The 15,161-nt window shown below is 38.9% G+C and overlaps 1 protein-coding gene across 6 annotated transcripts in view; it reads right to left on the bottom strand.

Annotated features, from left to right (window-relative positions):
- LOC121736510 (inositol 1,4,5-trisphosphate receptor) overlaps window positions 1-15,161 on the bottom strand; it is a 69,176-nt gene that overhangs the window by 35,578 nt on the left and 18,437 nt on the right. For 2 of the 6 annotated variants that reach the window (XM_042127746.1, XM_042127747.1), the window contains exons 5-24: window positions 13,414-13,533; window positions 12,789-12,906; window positions 12,369-12,481; window positions 11,693-11,923; window positions 11,299-11,408; window positions 10,739-10,879; window positions 10,480-10,564; window positions 9,941-10,101; window positions 8,944-9,109; window positions 7,864-8,010; window positions 7,419-7,563; window positions 7,010-7,166; window positions 6,666-6,710; window positions 6,045-6,141; window positions 5,380-5,558; window positions 4,894-5,049; window positions 4,353-4,550; window positions 3,884-3,990; window positions 3,589-3,612; window positions 3,381-3,460 (exon numbers count right to left, since the gene is read on the bottom strand). In XM_042127746.1, the coding sequence (XP_041983680.1) occupies window positions 3,381-3,460; window positions 3,589-3,612; window positions 3,884-3,990; window positions 4,353-4,550; window positions 4,894-5,049; window positions 5,380-5,558; window positions 6,045-6,141; window positions 6,666-6,710; window positions 7,010-7,166; window positions 7,419-7,563; window positions 7,864-8,010; window positions 8,944-9,109; window positions 9,941-10,101; window positions 10,480-10,564; window positions 10,739-10,879; window positions 11,299-11,408; window positions 11,693-11,923; window positions 12,369-12,481; window positions 12,789-12,906; window positions 13,414-13,533 (2,580 nt within the window). The remainder of the gene's footprint in view (window positions 1-3,380; window positions 3,461-3,588; window positions 3,613-3,883; window positions 3,991-4,352; window positions 4,551-4,893; window positions 5,050-5,379; window positions 5,559-6,044; window positions 6,142-6,665; window positions 6,711-7,009; window positions 7,167-7,418; window positions 7,564-7,863; window positions 8,011-8,943; window positions 9,110-9,940; window positions 10,102-10,479; window positions 10,565-10,738; window positions 10,880-11,298; window positions 11,409-11,692; window positions 11,924-12,368; window positions 12,482-12,788; window positions 12,907-13,413; window positions 13,534-15,161) is intronic. The other 4 variants (XM_042127748.1, XM_042127750.1, XM_042127749.1 and 1 more) reach the window with 2 other exon arrangements.

Below are 15,161 nucleotides of genomic sequence, written 5' to 3'. Positions count from 1 at the left end.
CAAGGCTATAAAATGGCAGCCATTTTAGTTTTTCTCGGGCTTTCACACTAATCTGACCAGAACTGCTCTTGTAAATATCCTATGAAGATAAAAAAGGTCTCATTTGATAGCTAAATTTGTGGACTACGCTTACTAAAGCAATCCATACTAATATTATAAATGCGAAAGTATCTCTGTCTGTCTGTCTGTCTGTCTGTCTGTCTGTCTGTCTGTCTTGCTTTCACGCCAAAACTACTGAACCGATTGCAATGAAATTTTGTATACAGTTATTCTAGAGTCTGAGAAAGGACATAGGCTACATTTTGATGTGGGAAAATATCTTATTTCCATGAAAATATCAATGAAAATGAATTCGCATTGCGCGTGGCCAGCGCTCATCCCGGGGGTCCTGGGTTCGAGTCCCGCAGGCGGAACAAAAAGTTTTCAATGTTCCTGGGTCTTGGATGTGTATTAAAATAAAATTTCAAAAATCTTAAACATATTTTATGTATAATATTATAAAAACTCCAGAAATATATCGATGGAATGAACATTTTAGTTTTAATACGATTCAACAGATGGCGTTTTATTTTTTACTTTATTGTAACACAGAACTAATCATACTTATTAGTTAGTATGTTTTTGTTTATAGTTTTTAATACGTTAGAATATTATGTTTAATAATATTATCACTTGGTATAATAATAATCAATCTATCTTATCTTATGTAGAACTCCTACTGCATTTCTAATCCATACTATCCATACTAATATTATAAATGCGAAAGTATCTCTGTCTGTCTGTCTGTCTTGCTTTCACGCCAAAACTACTGAACCGATTGCAATGAAATCCATACTAATATTATAAATGCGAAAGTATCTCTGTCTGTCTGTCTGTCTGTCTGTCTTGCTTTCACGCCAAAACTACTGAACCGATTGCAATGAAATTTTGTATACAGTTATTCTAGAATCTGAGAAAGGACATAGGCTACATTTTGATGTGGGAAAATATCTTATTTCCATAAAAATATCGATGAAAATGAATTCGCATTGCGCGTGGCCAGCGCTCATCCCGGGGGTCCTGGGTTCGAGTTCCGCAGGCGGAACAAAAAGTTTTCAATGTTCCTGGGTCTTGGATGTGTATTAAAATAAAATTTCAAAAATCTTAAACATATTTTATGTATAATATTATAAAAAATCTATACTAATATTATAAATGCGAAAGTATCTCTGTCTGTCTGTCTGTCTGTCTGTCTGTCTCGCTTTCACGCCAAAACTACTGAACCGATTGTAATGAAATTTTGTACACAGATAGTCTAAAGCCTGAGAAAGGACATAGGCTACTTTTTAACTGGAAAAAGGGGTTGTAAGGGGTTGAAAATGCGTAAATTTGGTCAAATTAAGTTAGTTCCAAAAACTCAAAATAGATGGCGCCAAGAGTCCCTTAGATCGCGCTATCGCTTGCTCATGCGTATTTCTATAAGATGTGGTACCATGTTGAATTCGATTCTTTCGATTGTTGTAAGTACACGTTATTAACTAATAACTCACCTACCAACTTAGATATCAAATTCAAAAACAACAGCGCCAAAACTACTGAACCGATTGTAATGAAATTTTGTACACATATAGTCTAAAGCCTGAGAAAGGACATAGGCTACTTCTTACTGGAAAAAAGGGTTGTAACCCCCTTACACGTAATGTTTATGCGTAAATTTGTTCAAATTAAGTTAGTTCCAAAAACTGGAATAGATGGCGCCAAGAGTCGCCTAGATCGCGCTATCGCTTGCTCATATGTATTTCTATAAGAGGTGGTACCATGTTGAGTCAATGTTTGCGATTCTTTTGATTGTTATACATGTTATTAAATAACTCACCTACCAACATAGATATCAGACACATTCTACCAATAATAAGTACTAAATAGTTTATGGCAATGAGTTTCTATAGTAACATAGAATATCATTGGTTTATGGGCATTGGGCAAAGCTAAGGTTGTGTAACGCTAAATAAGCTTTAAAATTTGGTATAAAAAAGTTTAATTAAGTAAAAAAAAATCATATTATGTGCACACTACACGGCTGTTTTGAGTATTTTGATACCCTTTGATTTTAAAACCCTGGTACCCCTTAAGGGGTACCAGGGTTTTAAAAAGCTTTTGACACCAATTTTGTTGACACCGCGCGCTATAAACTGAAGTCCACGCGGACGAAGTCGCGGGCAACAGCTAGTATGTTATAAATTTCGTGGAATTAAACATAGAAAAACCCAAGTTTGAAAAAAAAAATGTATTTTTTATTAATGGCTTTTTGTGAAAAATCTAGCACATTGAACTGGTTCTTTTTTATTTGGAATTAAACATAGAAAAACCCAAGTTTAAGAAAAAAAAAATGTAATTTTTAATTAATGGCTTTTTGTGGAAAATCTAGCATATTAAACTGGTTCTTTTTTATTTTAAATAGATAAAGGAAGTTTTCATCTTCTAAAATTCTTTTACTTCAATGTTTTAAGTCAGATAGTTTAGAAGTTATAACGATTTTCTTATGATGAGGTGGTCAGATTAGTATGAAGCCAGAGAAAAAAATTTTTTTTCAAAAGTTGTAGAAAAAAATAATTTGAAAGCCAATTTGTCACTAATATAAGCCATACATCATGAGTTCAAATTGTTTTTCTCCAACTTTTGAAAAATAAAAAGAACCAGTTTAATAAATCAAATGAGACCTTTTTTATTTTCATAGGATATTTACATGTGAAGTACTGGTCAGATTAGTCTGAAAGCTCGAGAAAAATTAAAATGGCTGCCATTTTACAACCGTGAAAGAGAGAAAAAAATTTAAGAGCCAATTTGTCGATAAAATATGCCATAGATCATGACATTAAAGGATCGGACACCAGTGTCGGACTTATGATACCCACCTACTTTTTGTGCCTCTTTGAAGCGGAATCAGCGCCCCCAATGCGGGAGAAGAGAACTAAATTTGACCTAATTGCAAATGGCCACTTAATCATTATTGGTTGTCACCATTAATATTAGTTCCAAGTACTTTCATTAGTGATGTCAGCGCCAATATGGCGTCGTTCAAACGTCATTTTTAATTCTCTTACCCCACATTGGGGGCGCTGATTCCCCTTCAATTAGGCACAAAAAATAGCTGTCATTTCAAAGGGTATCATAAGTCCAGCGTACTTGTATAATGGAGGTAATTGCGGCAACCTAATTTAACATTATATCATTATAGTATTTTTATATTTATGATATTTAATAATTATATTAAAATGATACAAGACTTTTCAGCAAACTTCTGGTTTACTGGCTTAGAGGCAGTTTTAACAGTAATCATAGACTTAATAATAATATAAAAACTACACAAAGAAATAGGTGCAGTTAAATTTATGACTTACGTTTCGAGCTACAGAGCCCAGGGTGATAGAAGTCATGACAGCACCCATATCACCTATCGTTCTTAGAACACCACCCTCCGCTAAAAATGGGACAAAACTAGTTTTTAATATTAAAATAATTACAGTTTACAACAAAAACTAGCTAACCTTTATAATTATAAGGTCATAAAAGGAATTGCTAGGGAAAACTGAGTTATATTTTACTTACGCTGTTTTAAATCAGCTTCCTGAGCTGCTTGAAAAAAGTATTGAGAATGTAAGTCGTCTAGTTTCAAGACTCATTATATTATATGTTAAAAAACGTTATAACATTAAAACTAAGTTGTAGACTGTAACTAAGTTTATGATTTTTTTAAAGTAAACTGGAAGACCGAGCTTTGTTTGGAGTTTAAATAAAGAAAAAGAAAGACATGATTTCCCAGGAATACTATCTAGATTATTTTTCCTCAAACACACGAAATCATCTCGTTGTAAGTACAAGATAAGAGGTGCAATAGTCTTACATTCAACCTCCCCGGTAAGCGCACTGGTCTCATTTATCAGGTCGATGGCGGTGACGCAGTCCAGGATACTGAGTAACGTCTTCGTGATGCGGAGTAAGTCGCTAAAACTGGAGAGAAGAACAGACGTGTGATTGCTTGATTTATGTATAATAGTTAACAAAACAATATCTATCGAGTTGTGCGAGTTTCTTACGCCGGTTCTTCTTGCCGGGTTAATTCCTTAACCGGTGGTAGGCACCATACCGTCTTTCAGAAAACATTTGAAAATTCTATTGTGAATAAAAAAATTGAGTTTATCTGTGTAACTTGTATATTTCTCAGAAAATTTGGGTAGGCTCTGCTAACAAGATTTAAAATTTACAATAAACATTACCTTCTAGTTTAGTCGTGCTACAGTTAGCTTTTTATGACGCCACGTAAACGCATTACTGTTACTGTTAAGGATTTAAGCATAGTGTCTTAATATTACCTGTAAAACCCGAAGTATATGAGATCCCTCGCCAGCTTCACCACCTCGTAGGTGAGTTTATTCTGGTCCTGGTCGCTGAAGTACCACGTGCGGGTCACCACGTTGCACAGGTAGTTCTCCACGAAGCGGATAGTGGACGCGAACTGCTCCTTCACCTTCTCGCGCGTCGCGTCCGGCCCGCCCTTGGCGCATTGATAGCTAGCGAAAAAAATATTCAAAGATCAATATTCGTATTAACATATGGGCGTGTATGCGCGCGTAGTATTTTGTGCAAGTGTACGAGTACGTATACACATTCGTGGACATAATATTGTATTCGGGTGTGTGCGTGTACGTCCTGACTTGTGCATCTTTCGAGTATTTGACTGTGTACGTTCACGAGCCTGTTGGTGTGCCTGTATTTTATTATTTACGTTTGCGTGACTGCTGCTCGATTGTGTGCGTACATTTAAATGTGTTCGTGTGCTTGTGCGCCTTCGACTGTATTAGTGTGCGTACAACTTTCTTCTGCGTATACGCTTGTATACGTGTGCGTACTCACTCATGCACGTGTATGCGGTCGCACACCTCGGTCCAGAGGCGAGCGTACTTGACGGGCGTGACGGGCTCCTGCGGGTCGCGATCCACGTGTAAATGCAGCATCAGCCGGCAGAACGACGCGCGCACCTCGTGCGGCAGCGCGGAGTTTGACATACATCTGGTAAGTAGGGGACATAGAGTTTTAGATGATATTTTGATTTAAACATAGATGGCGAGACTACGTAGATTGGTCGCGTTATAACAAACCCTGCCGATAGATAACGACTAACATCGAATTGACATAACGCGACAAAATGACGTAAGTCCGCCATCTGCCTACGAATCAATTTCTCTGATAGTACGTAATCTCTTTGATAGACATTGAATAGAAATGTAATATAAGACTTAAATTGTAATATCTTCAGCTATTTTTGAATTCTGCAACTTTTGTTAGTGTTAATCGATCCATTCATCCACATTAATTTTTCATCTCTATAGCTTTTATTACTTGAGTATAAGGTCGATATTGAGCTGCTGTGACAGGCTATTCAGCGCGAGGTACTGTCGGTTGAGGCACATGTTGGAGAACAGGTCCAGCTGGTGGCGATAGTAGTCGAGGATGGCGGCCGCCTCACACCGCGGATCTGCAGCCGCGTCCGCCGCTAACTTGGACAGCAACTCGGATTTCTAACGAAAAACATAAGATTTATTTACTTTCTTGCTATAAAATGGACGACTAAAAAGTTTGAAACAGGAATAAAACTTATGATAAGCTGTTTTGTCGATGAGATATGAAGAAAGTGACAGTGTTTCGTTTCCGACTTGGATTCATGGATGTTAATAATTAATGATTTAGTGCCTAAACATACTAGGCCGAAAATACGCGGCCGAAGTTAGGCATGATTACGCCAGCAATGCGCTACGCATACAATATAACGCGACGTAATTTCGGCGTGGTGTGTAATCGCCCATCGGTAATTTATAATACATTGCAGGCATAATTTTGCCGAACTTCGGTCGCGTATCTTCGGCAAAGTGTGTTTAGACACTTACGATCCATTCAATAATCATCATCAGTTTCCTTACAGGATCGAATTCACGGCCAGGTATCAGCTTTTTGAGCTAGCAGAATTGAATTGAATAAGTCTTTACGTTTTATTTTACGGTTTTTACCTGTTTATTATGCCAAACAAGCACAATTTCATCTTCGACTGTCGTGTATTTCTCGCCGCTATCTTTTGGGATGTTCTCGTATTTTGTTGAGACCAATCTATAAATAAAAAGCACCCGTATGTTATGTAAGATAAATGATAACATAAAGTATGAAAGGATAGACGAAGATGGCATTGTTACAATCAAGTCATACAATGGTTTTATACCCATGAACAAAGTATAAAGCGAAGATTTATGAATTTTGTAGTCAATTCTATTTGCTGTTATTTAAAAGTAAAATTTATAGGCATCCAAAGCAGTTAACATATTACATGCGTTATTCATGAATTTTGACCACTGTATTACTTCTTTTATAGAACTCCCTTAGTAACAAAGATATTTACACAGCTAGATTAATTAAGCAATCGTCTGTCTTTGTTTTCTTTTGAATCCTCTAACTGCTAACATATTATCAAGGATAGAGATGAAGACAGTAATCCTTTTAAATCTGTGTGTCTTGTGTAAATATTTTTATTGGTAAGGGAGCAACAGAACGAGTAAGAATACAAGTTGCGAAGAAAAGTCCATCTAGCCCAGCCCATAGAATATTTTCCGGACATGCTTTTACAAAAATTAAACTACCTTCTGCTTTTACCAGTCGTCGCTTCGTAATTCTTGACGCCACACCTAAAATTTCAAAACTTTTGGGAAAGCGTTCACATTCGTCTTGGTTGTTTACAAACAATAATATTGTTAAGAAAATTTAATTCAATATTTTAAGGCACGTTTTAATTTTGACGATAACCGCTCTTTAGAAAATGGAGATGTTTTGGTTTTTATAATATTTACCAATATGACGTCTTATATACTAGGATACCAAAGAGCTTCAGCCACAATGGACATAACTAACACGCACAAACAATAGACTTTTTTGGTTTGTAACACAAGTTTACTATAACTAAGATGTAATGCTGATGACTTTTTACCTGGTCTCAATGAGTATATCGGAGTTGGTGGCGCTGAGCACGCTCTTGCAGATGAGCTCCTGAGTGACGGCGATGGCCTTCTTGTTGGAGATGCACAGGTCGCTCAGGTAGTCCAGGAACCGCGACTGCCACGTCTTCATGTTCTTGCGTACCAGACCTTAAATATATTTTGATGTAATAACAAATCGTTACGGAGCACCTAAAAAGTATATATTAACTTATCGTTATTTGGCACGAACATAATATTGCTATCCCGTTTTCACAGCTACAGAAAAATAATATTTTCGACTAAAGAGAGCGAGGTGCTGATATGCCATCAGGAAACAATTGATGCGCGACCGGACTATAGCTAAAGCAGCTATGCATAGCATACATAGGTATAACCTACATAATATTACAACAGACTTACCAACAAAAGTCTCAATCTCAGATGCAGTGATGTGTTTCTCTAGAAGTTTCCGGTTGTTATGCAGCAGTGCTGTAATCGTGTCTTCGGCCAATATGTCGTAGCCGATCTGTTTCTGCATGAATCCGAAGTGTTTTGCTATGTATTCCTGAAAAGTAAATCGTTCGTTAAATTAATACGTTATAGCCGATGAACTCGTAGAAATTCAACGATAGACAAATGAACGCTTGTCCCTTTTTAAGTTAAATTATTATTATTATTATTATGATATAATGGTCGAACTTGTGGAAATTTAACGATAGACCAACGTCTACTTCTCTTTCATTCACTCGCAATACTAGTCCTAGCTCCTATCGCATTCTTGTGGAAACGAAATAGCTAAAATTGCGCTCAAATGAAAGAGCCAATTTTCCCACGTGTTCGGTGACCGGATTAGAACAAAACTCGCCTGGTTTTTCCTGTAATCGTGTTGGCTGAGCCGCAGAATTCGGTAGCAGAGCCGGAATATGAACTTGTAGGGCGCGTACCGCGGGTCGTACAGCTCCTCTATCTTCAAAAACGGCTCCTGACCTTCTGGAGATTCTTGGAATGGTGCCTGTCATTGAAAAAAAATCATAATTAAGTACACACGTAAAGTAAAACAGTAATGGTTGGTCACAGGAAACATGCATGTACAAGATGTTATTTCTGCTTCTTCTGCAATTCATTAGGCAAGTAAACTCGCTACAACGACAAAATTGCTATTGTTCACAGAATACACAATATAACTATGTAAGACTTATACATTGCACTAGAAACACATACATTGTACGCTCCGATCATCTAGCTTATATTTTGGCGTTTTGTCACGCGGATAAGTGGGCCACGCAAGACGATCCACTTTTTTAATGCTTTAAGACGGATATCATATGACACATAAAATCTATAAATCCGCAAATAATAACCTGCATGCGTACAAAGTCCGCATCTTGAACGCCCTTATATCTTGTTGCCTTAAAGTGATCCCACATTTATCAGCACGCACGTACCGAACGCGCCGCATTTTAGAATTTGTTGTATTAAATAACGTGAAACTTCACACATTCGTCCGTGTCGTACGCGCCGCATTTCGTGTACGAAGTACGCTCGACGCGTTTTTTTTATGAAATAAGGGGGGCAAACGAGCAAACGGGTCACCTGATGGAAAGCAACTTCCGTCGCCCATGGACACTCGCAGCATCAGAAGAGCTGCAGATGCGTTGCCGGGCTTTTAAGAGGGAATAGGGTAATAGGGGAGGGTAGGGATGAGAAGGGAAGGGAATAGGGGAGGGTAGGGAAGTGAATAGGGTAGGGGATTGGGCCTCCGGTAAACTCTCGGCGAAACACAGCGCAAGCGCTGTTTCACGCCGGTTTTTTGTGAAAATGTGGTATTTATCCGGTCGAGCCGGCCTATTCGTGCCAAAGCATGGCTCTCCCACGTCTAAAGTGCGTGTTAGTAACGTGCAGTTCTGACAAATGTGCGACCAGCATTATACGATGAAAAACAAACCTGCAATATCTTGAACAGCTGTTTGAGAACGTACTGCTCTCGCAGCAGCTTCTGTCGGTCCCTATCTGGGTTCTCTACGACCAGGTCGAGGGCCTTGGACTTGTTGGGCTCGTTCTCGAACCCCGCTATGAAGTACACTATGTCTTGGAGGAGACAGGTGAGCGCTCTGGAAACAGATGTTGACGCAGAAATGTTATAATTCATTGTGTATAATGTATATCCTATATTTTTGACAAACTAAAAAGTTTAAAATCAAACTTGTAAGAAGATAGACAGACAGATGGTTGCCCATGAAGGGTTCCGTACCGTTAGTTCTTGAATACACAACATGTAATTTATCAAGGAAAAATATAATTTTGTCATTTAGATTAAGGTCAGGACATTATCCTTGTAATTACTTTAGTCATTTAATTAAAGTATCTGATTCGCCTAACTGTAATGAGTGTGGTATGGTTGAGGATGTTCATCATTTGTTACTGGAATGTGTGAAAGGTGCGGATGAAAGGAAGGAGTTAATTGATAAGTTTAAGGTTAATATTACTGATTTATGTTGGTACGTAAGCATAATATCTTCACCTGCAAGTGATGCGGCAGTGTGTTTGTATAGGATATTAAATTATTTGTTAATCATAGCTATAGGATACGATGGGGCTGGCATGCCATGTATGGCAAAAGCCCTTTATTTAAATAAAGATATAAAAAAATAAAAAAAAAAAACTTGTAAGAGCAGAATTTGTCTGTTACTAGATGAAGCCCGCATCCGTTGGGCTAGAATTCTTTTATCACGCGGAAACTGTGATAAATTCTTTCGTTACTTATAAAAAAAGGTATCCTATGTATCTCCATAACAAATTTCAACAAAATCGGTTCAACGCTTCAGGCATGAAAAGGTCACAGACAGACAGACAGATGGATGGACAGACACACTTTCGCATTTAAAATATTAGTATGGATATGGTAGTAAGGATATCAACTACTTTCTTCAGCTTATACTCACTTCATCTCATTATGCTCGATGTCCCCGTGCTGCAGCTTGGTGGAGAGCGCGGAGAGCACCTTGCAAGCGTCGTTGGCGAAGTCGAGGTCGCGCACCTCGCTCGGCGACACAGAGATCAGGGCAAACGCCTCCTTGTCCTCCTTCACTATTGAGCACCCCACCTGATACAGACACTCATGTGAGGCAAAATATTAAACACGAAATGTGTTGTAAGGGTTGAATGTCGTAAACAAACACGAACAAGAGCGCGGCCAACGTACTTACATTGCTTCGTTGCAATGCGATGCGTGGTCAATTCTTGTCACGTGGTTTGACACGCATCAGTTTATTAGCTGCTAGTGTGGTTTACACTAAATAATAATAATAGTGTATTATAATGTTTTTAGTTCCGACGACGCAACACAGGAACGAGGAGTGCAGTTTCGCACTAGTATGTTATTCCTCGTGACAGAATCGCAGCTTTCATATAATATATTTTTTTAATACACGTTTGTTAATTGAAGTAATCTTGTGTGCTACACATAATACTTGACTCTTACCTTTGACATGACAGGCTTCTCTAGTTCAAAGTCTATTGGAATGGTCGTGGAATATACCCACGTGTGCGTACATAAATGCTGCAACCTGAAAGCAGAAGCGACCATTTATAACTTTTTATAAACTGATACCATTGATAAAAAAGAGGGATAATAAGAATATAATAATTAGTGAGTAAAAAGTAATAAAATAGATCACTATTACTATAAAGGTAATAATGAATCAATAATAATTAATTGGTACAATAGACCAATGACGTACCTGACGTAGCTGCTCTGCGGCACGGGCGCGTCGGAATGCGTCATCGTGGTGGGGTCCAGCTCAAATAGTGTCGCGATTTCAGAAGAGTGCGGCACAGACACTAGCTGGTACGCTGGCTCATCGTGCTCGCCGCTATTTTCTCTGAAAAGAAGAATATATTTTCAAAGCAAAGAAAGTCAACCACATCGAGTAACTGCAGTTTACCTAAAGAGATAACCTATATGTTTACACAAAGGTTCTTTGTTCATTTGTGTATTTCAACGAGCAAGAAAAATTAAATTCAAACAGTTATAGCCCCTATGGCTATGGTATATACTACTGAAGTTATGCGTTATTAAATACTCACTAGCTATTTGACCGAGCATCGCTCGGTATTCGATAAAACACGAATAAAATGACATTTTCTAAAAATTATTCCTAGCTAGATCGATTTATCGCCCCCGAAACCCCCTATATACTAAATTTCATGAAAATCGTTGGAGCCGATTCCGAGATTCCAATTGTATATATACAAGAATTGCTCGTTTAAAGATATAAGATAAATATAAATTGGTTCTTACGATTTAGTACACGCCTCAGCAGCCAAGTAATGCCCAGTGGCGAGATGCTTGAATCGGAAAATGGAATTCCAATGGCCGGCGCCGCCTCGACACGGATCGTGTTGCACAACCTGAAATAATAATAAATATAAAATGAGGTCTAATTAGTACTTACATATTAAACATATTTTTGAGGATAGATGGACGTTTGTTACGTTTTTAAGGAAACTACAAAACGGAATTGGTTGTAATAGGGTATGATGGACGATGGTAGTTTAGATACTTTATTAACACGACTTCCTTATATCGCTGAAAAATATAGTGTTCCCGTGTATATTTTTTCGTTTCATATTTACGGCCAAGTTGCGGAAAAAACCTACTGTTTTAAAAACAAATAATTGATGTAAAGCAATACCTCTATCTCCCACAACGCTTTACTGCTGGTAGCGGCCGTCGCGCTGGACCGGCCGGTGGTCCTGAGGAACACATGCTGTCTCTTTCTATACTCGTCCATGGTGAGGAACTTTTCCTGCTCGGCGTGAAAGAGACGCACGACGTCGCCGCCTTTGAGTATTTCTTCTTGGTTCTCTTTGTGCTCCAGAAATAGAGTTACTTTCCACGACGTGGGGGCGTTAACGACGTTCACCTGTAACATTGATGGCCGCATTTAGAAACATGAAATGTTTACTTAGGTAGTTATTTGAATGAAAACGGGTCAGAATATGTATGGAGTTCCTCCATATCATCCTTTGTCTTCTCTTACTGTGTAAATCGTTATTTTGTAAATGTTTCTCGTGCACAATGAATTATTAAATATGTTCAAAACCTCTCACTTAATATTTACTCTTGGAGCAATAAAATTAAATAAATAAAAAGTCACTTAAGTAACAAAATAGATGCCTAAAGTTTAGATTTTATGTGTTTAGCCACAAACATAAAAACCACCGACTTAATAAAAACACTGTTTTCTGAAGAACGAATACGTATTTTGCACAGACACACTAATTCATCTTCAATCTGAAATCTGCGTAAAAATGAACGCATGCACGTCATGTGTACGCAATGTGCGTATACACCTACGCAGTCCCTACCTCCATGCAGCCGGCGTTGTCGGGCAGCTCGTGGCTGGCGGACACGTGTAACACCTGCTGGCCCACGTTCACAGGGTTCAGGATCACCTTGTCGCCCACAACCACGTTGTCACCTGGAATGGGGAAAATTGAGGTTCATAACCAACTTTTACAATCAGGCATTAACCTTAAATTTTATGTAAAGTGACGGCACTTGGCGTTTCATACCTTTTTTAAGGCTGCCTTCACATTACGTCGCAAGCACTGCGGCAGCAGCGCTGCAGCCGCAGTGCTTGCGACGTAATGTGAAGGCGCTCTAACGCTTTGGTTACAATCTATTCGGGTGTACGTCTCTTTAACAACTCCAAAAAGTGTAAAAGATCTTAAATTCGGTTCAATGCAATTCGGTTCAATATTAGCTATTAAAGAATGGTGCATTACCTGTAGAACGCAACTTGTAGAACGGTATGACGTAGAACCACGACCCCTCGTTCCCGTTGGCGTCTAAGTGCACGCGCATTGCGTTCTTCTCTAGCAGAGCTGGTAGCCTCTTGTTCACCTGTAGGAAGCAACCATAAAAATTAATTAATATATGAAAAACTTGCCGTTCGAGTGTCATCAACTTGCTCGCAATTGAATTTAGAATAATAAATAAAACAGATACTTATTGTCTAAAAACCTTTGGTGATTATGTAACTAAATGTACTGGACAAAGTAGCCTAACTGAGTAGTATAATTTAATGCTATCATGACATATCAGCCGCAACTTCGTTGCGACAAAATTCATTTATCATTGCCTTTTTTCAGTTTACATCGCCCATTATTTCGTGAGATCAGCGCGTTCCAACTGAACTGAACCGCGCGCCGTAGGTCCAAGTCGCCCACACCTTAGACTGCGATTTCACCAGAGATGTCTTGCGAGGAATGTGTTTTTAAGATCCAATAGCATCGCCGTGCTGAGCGATGTCACGGCAACGAAGCGATTCTATTAGTTCTCAAAAACACATTCCTCGCAACACATGTCTTGTGGAAACGCAGCCTTACGCCGACTCTGCTGTGGTCTCACCGTGAGATACTTGTTGGACTTGACGTGGAGTAGCTGGACGACGGAGCCGTACTGCACCACCGTGCCCAGCAGCTTCTTGTTCTCCATCTCGTTCTGTTTCTTCTCGATCTCCGCCGCATGCTGAGGAAAAAAACGTAGATTAAGTTCATATGATGATAAGGTATTGTTTATTCGTAAACTACTAAACGTTCTCGAGTTTTTGCGAGACCAAGGGCCTGTTTCACCACTTCCTGATAAGGCTAACCACCTATTAACTTGACAGATCAAGTATGGAGAATCTGTCAAAAAAGTTGTTAATAGCCTATTCGTCACTTATCAGGAAGTGGTGAAACAGGCCCTAACAAAACTGAAAAGTCATTTTATATAGATGTTTGACATAGACAAAATCCCTCAGATTACAATATAACATTTGTCACAAGACTATTCGTCTCAGTAAAGAATAGCGAGATGTGATGTGAGTGCTGTCACAGATGGTCACATAAACTTGATACATCTTGCTGATGGTGACATTTATAGTGCAAGTGATTTAGAGCGAGGCCACATGGTTCTGTTGCGTTGCGGTGCGAAGCATCGACGCATGGTCCATTCACGTATGTACTTATTATGTATATTATATTGACTTGAAGGGACCATGTACGGAATACAGTCACCATCTTGTTCTGTGTCGTCGCGCGTTGTCGCAATACATAAAATGCTTTAGCGATGTGAAAAGGAAGGAAGGAAAGAAAGGAAGATGGCCGAAAAGAAAGATCTTTCGACCGAGCGAGATAGCATGCTCAGTCAGGCCGAAGCCGCTGTATAGATAATATATTATGTTGCCGTGATCAGAAACTTCAATAGCGCGATTCAGGATTGCAACGCAAAATTCTACACTGATTTGGCAACGCACCGCGACGCAACATAGCTTTATGGCCTTACTAGATCTTGTTGATGGTGACATTTATAGTCCAAGTGATTTAGTTACAAGCGCCAACTTCTGACGCATTATGTAGTATAAAATTATCCAGGAAGTAAACTAACGTAGATCAAGTAACAAGTGGAAAACATCTTTAATCTTTTGATCTTCACCTTAATATAGCCATTTTTTACCAGTGTAATTTTTTTCGATAATCGCTAGGCATAAGGTAATTAGTTTTTACCATCATAAAATATTGTGGGATATATGTGGCGGCCACAAAGGAAGATCTTCCGACCGAGCGAGGTGTTATGCTCGGTCAGGCCGGAGCCCACTTGATACATTTCAGCTGTCGTATATATACCGACGCACTTATAAAACTTTGATAGTGCGATGCAGGAATGTTAGGCGAATTGTGGGTACCGCCACATCACTCCCCCCCGAAGACTGGAGGTCGCGTGGTCAATATCAATTATTCATAAGTCATAATATCCATTCAAAACTCTGATCTCTCGTCAGACGTACAGGTCATCTTTCCCACGGGGTTGCGAGAGTAAAGGAAGAGAGATTACTCTAGCGCACACACTTGGGCAATATAAAAAACACTTTTGCTTAGCAATCCTGCAGGGCAATCGCGTTATTTTTAAACGTTTCAATTCAGGTTCACATTTTCTTTGGTTGTGGTTCAGTTACGGTTTGGTTCCGCTGCGTCTGAACAAATTTCAGTATCGTGCTAACGTTCCAACCGTAACTCAACCTTAGATGGAACTCGAACGAAGCACAACGTTTGACCTTTAGACAGACATTGCAGCGAACCAATCAGCGCCCTTATAATTTAATTTTGATTGGCTTA

The sequence above is a fragment of the Aricia agestis genome, chromosome 19 (assembly GCF_905147365.1).
Source record: "Aricia agestis chromosome 19, ilAriAges1.1, whole genome shotgun sequence".
Taxonomy (NCBI): domain Eukaryota; kingdom Metazoa; phylum Arthropoda; class Insecta; order Lepidoptera; family Lycaenidae; genus Aricia; species Aricia agestis.
This window is presented reverse-complemented; position numbering and strand designations above follow the sequence as displayed.